This window comes from Poecilia reticulata, linkage group LG8 (assembly GCF_000633615.1).
Source record: "Poecilia reticulata strain Guanapo linkage group LG8, Guppy_female_1.0+MT, whole genome shotgun sequence".
NCBI classification, from domain to species: Eukaryota; Metazoa; Chordata; class Actinopteri; order Cyprinodontiformes; family Poeciliidae; genus Poecilia; species Poecilia reticulata.
The window spans coordinates 17,852,038-17,858,203 of record NC_024338.1 but is presented as its reverse complement, the minus strand read 5'-3'; the positions used below and the strand labels follow the sequence as shown (position 1 = coordinate 17,858,203).

General features: G+C 41.3%; 1 protein-coding gene across 1 annotated transcript in view; it reads left to right on the top strand.

Annotated features, from left to right (window-relative positions):
• The window catches only part of LOC103469075 (claudin-4-like), a 3,401-nt gene extending 1,735 nt beyond the window's left edge, over positions 1-1,666 (top strand). The window contains exon 2 of the mRNA XM_008416565.2: positions 681-1,666. Within this exon, the coding sequence (XP_008414787.1) occupies positions 681-1,205 (525 nt within the window). The 3' untranslated portion in view covers positions 1,206-1,666. The remainder of the gene's footprint in view (positions 1-680) is intronic.
• Positions 1,667-6,166: the final 4,500 nt, after the last annotated feature.

Below are 6,166 nucleotides of genomic sequence, written 5' to 3'. Positions count from 1 at the left end.
AAAGCTGATTTATTTTACTTCTGCACCAGCTCTTTCTCCAAGGACGTCCTTGATATTTCTTTGTCTTCTTGTCTCAGGTAACAATGTTTGTATCTGTCTTTCTTTAGTTTCCTGTACTATTTTATATTTTCTTCTGATTGGATTAAATYCTGTAATTCTGTGACGTCAACACGCATTGTTGTGTTTTTGTCCCCGCACGTGGCCACGCGAGAGAAGCCGGGATCAAAAGGAAGTATCAGAGCCAGAGTTTTGCTAAATTTACCAGTAATATAGAAATTCTTCCTTAACAGAACGAACAGTCTGAACTCACAGGTATGCAGAAATTATGACTCAAAGGGAATCTAAAGGTTCTGTACGGTTTATGATTAAATAATATATTTTGCTGGCTCTTGATTTACTACTCGACTGCAGAGTTATTGTTTGTTTTTAGCAGTATATCAATTACTAATCCTCAGGTGTTTAGCTATAAATGAAACACAGACTGTTATGAAGAAAGATTTAAATCAAGTGGAATTGAAGGTAAAGCCAAGCTAACCTGGTAAAGAACTCATTTAAAAAAAAAAAAAGTTCTCAATATTCTGGCATTTAGTGAATAGAAATAAATTAGTTTTTTTATATCAGATTTAATGTTAGGTGATGAGGAAAAGGTGTTTTTTACACAGTGTATGTAAATGTCTGTTTCTGTGTCTTTGGGTGTGGAGGATCTTCATGAAGGTCTGTGGATGGAGTGCGTGACGCAGAGCACTGGGCAGCAGCAGTGCAAAATGTACGACTCCATGCTGGAGTTACCCTCTGACCTCCAGGCCGCCCGGGTCATGACCATCATCAGCTTCATTCTCAGTGTTCTCAGCCTCTTCATCATGTTCTTTGGTGCCGACTTCACCCCATGTGTTCAGAATGAAAACGCCAAGCCCAAATTGATCCTGGTGGCCGGAGTGGACCTGATGCTGGCCGGCCTGCTGGTGATCATCCCGGTCAGCTGGTCGGCACACAACACTGTGAGAGACTTCCACTACTACTGGTTAGGGAATTCCCAGAAGAGAGAGCTGGGAGAGAGCATCTATATCGGCTGGGCAGCTGGTGTGATACTGATCCAGGCTGGAGTTCTGCTCTGCTGCTTCGGCAGACCCAGATCCAGCAGCTCAGGTGGAACCGCCAGGTACCACAGTAACAGAGCTTCAGGTCCAAACGACGACGCAATTTAGAGGCTTTACGGAAGGGACTGGTGTCAAATATACGGATAGACCAGAGGGCTGAGTTGGTAAAAACTGGGAAGACACACAGGAGATGCTGCCTATAACTGAATCTGATTATTAGTTCCATAATTCTAGCTGCTGGTGCTTCAACATGCTTTAATCTGTAAATCTTCACTTTCCAACATTCTGTAAGTTCTTTGTTTTTATTTTTTATTCTATTTTGGCAAAACTCTTAAAATCCCATCATTTGTTTGCCTATAAAATAAATGTTACGATACAAAAACCGTCTCTGTAAACTGAAAAGTTAGATTTCTTAGGAACTTTGGAAACTTTTCAAAATAATTACTTTTTTCTTTTTTAATCCCTGATATGTTTCATTTATGCCGCCATTTATTTTCTCCAGATCAGAAAGCTGCTAACAGATCCACATCAGGAAACAATTTTATGACAGTTTCTCTGTTGCTCCTATATTATTTTCTATTAATGAAACATTTTGTTCTATTTTTGTTTCTTTACAATGATAATCAAAGATTGTTAAAGCTTTGTCAGACACAGATGTTTAAGTAAAAAAACACCAGACCCCAATCCATCTTTCAGCCATTTCGTCCTGTGTAGAGATAAATATAAAATGTTATTTATACACATAGAAATTCAATAACTTAGAATCGAAAGGCAATTTATTTCACTTAATTATATTCACTTAGTGAATAAAGTAAAAGGCAAATCAGAATATTTCGCAAACTATAAATATCAGTCAGCAACACGACTTAGAAATTTGATTAGAACGTTTTGGGCAAAACGGAAACTGTAAGAACCACCAAAGATAATTTTTATGGATTAAAGATTCAAACTGTGCAGAGCCTGACACTAAAAATCCACTTAGCTGCGAACCGCTAACGTAGCATAAACATTAGCTCTCGCTAACATATAAGGAGGGCAGAGTACCAGACATATAAATCGTAACCTGAAATCATTTATAATTACTCCATGTCTCATTATAATCGGAGAGCAAAGCCTGCAGGTTTAGCTTCTACTTACTTCAGAGGACAGACCACCGGGATGTTCCATCTTGCTTCTGGGTTTGCCTGCCTATTTTTCTGGCCAGCGAACCATTCCGCCACCCAGTGGTCCTTTTTCAGACCACTTAAGCTGTTTTCGCACTGCGAGGAACGGAACGGCACGCTTCGGTACGGTTCCACCCGTACTGCAGCCCTATTGTGTTTGCATATACACAACAGGTACCTGGCTGACGTCAGGTACAGCCATTAAGCTGTATCTGACGTTATTATTTTTGAACTTAAACAATGGACCTTACCACAGGGGTCGTGTTTCATTGGCTAATGCCCATTTCACGTCACAGCGCAGCTACCACATGCGTGACCGTCTCATAAACACAAGCTACAGTAGTAAACTCATGCTAATGTACATTTTGGACTAGCAGAACGGCAGAAAGTTTTTGCGTCAGGACTCGAAAAAGAATGGTTCTACACTGTCAGTGGGGAATCTGTACAGGCGATGTCAGGTATCCTGAACGTATTTGTGGAACTAAAATTCACAGATTTCCAAAATCTGAAACGGAAAGCCTTGCTTGGATCAAAGCTTGTGCACGACCGCATTTGCAGCTCAACYGTCGTAGGATCAATAAGAACAAAGGAGTGTCTGCTGGTGTAAGTATTATTGCTTTGCTTTCTTTCTGTTTGGTGAATGAAAAAAATAAAGTCAATAATAAACACATCCATTATGAAAACCTTTTAGCCAAGTACAGCATAATGGCAGTACCGATACAACTTCTCCACCTTGAAGGCTGTCTGTTAGTCTTACGTTAGCTGAACAGATCAATATGCAATACCGTATCTGACATACATTAAAGATTTTATTTCACCTGAAAAGGCTTTTTACTAAACTGTAATCGTGTTAGCCACGCTAGCACAGAGTACCGAGTATAAGTCCTAGGCACATACGAACATTTGCCAACAACARAAATCASCGRTTTCAAAAGTAACCCTCAAAACCATGAATGCCCAACTTACCCAGCCTTGCAAGAATAGGCATCAGTGATCTTGTCCACAGCTATATTTATGCTGAGTGTCTGAGGATCTGCTGTTTTCCTCATCGACTGGTAGCATTTAGCTGTGATGCGCACAATGTTGGAGGCATCGCGYGGCTCAAACACCTTGATGTCGTCCAAAAAAGATTACATGAACTTGTTGGTTTCCTCGTCCATTGTCGTGGCTGATATTTTTTGAAAAATCCGGCAGAAATGCTACACTAATCGACTCAGAAATACTCTGCAGAGAGTCAGTCGAAGTGAAAGACGCCATATTTACATAGAAACTAAACTCCGTGAGGCTTTGTTAGTGAGACATGCAGTCACGTGGGATTTTAGAGGGCGTTTCTGGGCGGAGTTTGGTAAGGTCCATGATTTCTATGTAGCGGCCGAAGCCTTTTCCTCAGAGATCCTCAGAAACTCTCTTTCCTCGTTGACCGATGTAGCTCATTCTGTACTCATTCATCAGCGAGTAAGCGGAGGGAGAAAAAAAACCTCATCATGGGACCAGGTAACAGCAGAATATTGAGAGGAATTCATCGCAAATAATAAAAATATTAAAAAGAGCACTCTTTACAAAATGCAGTAAGAACAGTTTAGTGAGAGCCAGCTAGAACCGATCAACGGCGGACTCTAAACCAATCAGCTGCTGAATTCTAAGCAGCGCCGCTTGGCCGGCCCGATTGGAACCAGTCGGAAGTTCTAATGCAAACACAGTCGGCCCTACTTTGAAACCGTTCCGTTCCTTGCAGTGCGAAAACGGCTTTCGTCTCCTGTACCGCTCAAAATACACAATAAGTCTATAAACATTTTTAGGATATTATAAGGAAGTGCTGAGATCTATCGTTTTCCATCGAACTAACGTATTTGCCACTTCGGCACAGTGAGAAACGTTCAGAGGATAAAAACACTAGACTCAGAGCAAAACTCAGATGTCCCAGCTTTCTACTAGCATGCAAACGCACCATCTACACCGGTGTTTTTCAACCTTTTTTGAGCCAAGGTACATTGTTTTCATTGAAAAAATCACGAGGCACACCGCCAACCAAACTTGTAAACAAATAAACTCTGTATTCGCCTATATTAAATATATAGTCATTCTTGTCAAAGTGTCTTGAATAGGAATCAAATAAACACAAAAAAATTATTTTTATCTGTCCAAAGGTAGATCAGCAAAGCTCAGCTTTAAAGCACGATTTTGTCTCAGTTCAGTTAGTTCTTCCTGCTCCTGTAAAGTCATGTTCTTGCCAACAACTGCTGAGCTGTATGGGTCCCTAACAAAGTCAAGGCATTCAGTGAAGGCTGAAGAGAAATGAAATGACATCTTCTCCTCGAGTTTTTAAATGTGTACCTATTATTTCACACAGTGCAGCAGTGTGAACATTTTGCCATTTCTTGGCTGGTGGGAACATTTCAAGGTTGCCACTTTCCACATGTTGTTGCCAGAGGTGCACCTTTGAGCGGAATCCGTTCATTTTACCTGTGAGTAGGTTTTCATTTCGGCCCTGCATTCGTGCGTTCAGTTCATTCAGATGATGAAAAATATCCGCCAGATATGCCAGCCTTGCACACCACTCATCACTTGCAAGCAGCTTTGCATAATCCGACCCCTCATTTGTCAGATTCACTCTGAGTTCCTCCCGTAGCTCATACACACGGGCCAGTACCTTGCCGCGCGACAACCATCGGACCTCCGTATGAAACAGCAAGGTCTTATGCTCCGCTCCYATTTCCTCACACAAAGATGCAAATATGCAGCTTTTCACAGGTCTTGCCTTCACAAAGTTTACCATCTGCACAACATCATTCAACACAGGAGCCAGGTCTGCTGGTAAAGTCTTGGCCATGAGGGCCTCACGGTGTAAGAAACAGTGCGTAATAATTACATCTGGGTTTCTTTCCTTCACTCTGCTTACAAAGCCTTTGGTGCTCCCGACCATGGCTGCAGCTCCATCAGTGCAGACACTCGTGCAGTTTTCCCACTTAAGTCCTCCTTGTTCTAAATATTCTGATGTGACCCGAAAAATTTCCTCTCCTGTTGTCCTTTCTGGCAATGTCTTGCAAAATAGGAAGTTTTCTCTGATTGCGTCTCCATCCACAAAACGCATATTGGCCAACAGGTGAGCATGTCCACTAATATCAGTACACTCGTCAAGTTGCAAGGCAAATTTCTCACTGATACGCATCTTTTCTTTTGGTACCCCTGATTATTCACTCTGCAGGAGATTCAGCAGTGCTGTGACCTCTCACATAACACACTTCCCTAAATCTTGAAGAGGTTATTCTTGATTGTTGCAGCCGGTGCCACTCATGAACATGGCTCTGGTCTCGTGTTGATGTCTCAGTCCTGTGAGCCATATCAAAGGATAACTGCAAACTCTGCAAATGAAACAGTTCCTCTTCAGTATAAACCCAGACACACCCCGTTAGTGACAGATGATGAGTACAAAGTGGAAGAGATGGAGAAGGTGATGTAACTCTATGCATCGGGTTAATAGTTTGGGTTGCTGATAGGACAGTACACTTCCTTTTTGCAAGTCCAAATTCATAATCTACAATTAACTTTTGAACTTTTGAATTTTACTCAGATTTGTTGACTATGACTGTACATGGGTGAGGAACTCTGATCTTTCAGAAATGTTTCCCATCAGAAGTCGTTTCCTAAGTGAAACTTTAGGGAGCAGCTTCTGAAGATATAAAATTACAAACGGATTTGCAATCAACATTAAAACAAGACATGTGGAACTGGTCTTGTTTTAATGCTATGATGAAAAAAAAGATGATTAAAAATGGGAGGGTGCTGTAAACACAACCCCATTTGAGCTCTTCACAAGAAGCATGCAAACATAATGAGACGAAATAACATGGAGACCTGAAGGAACACGGCCACCTGTTTCTAAAAACAACAACTTTGAACCTGAAC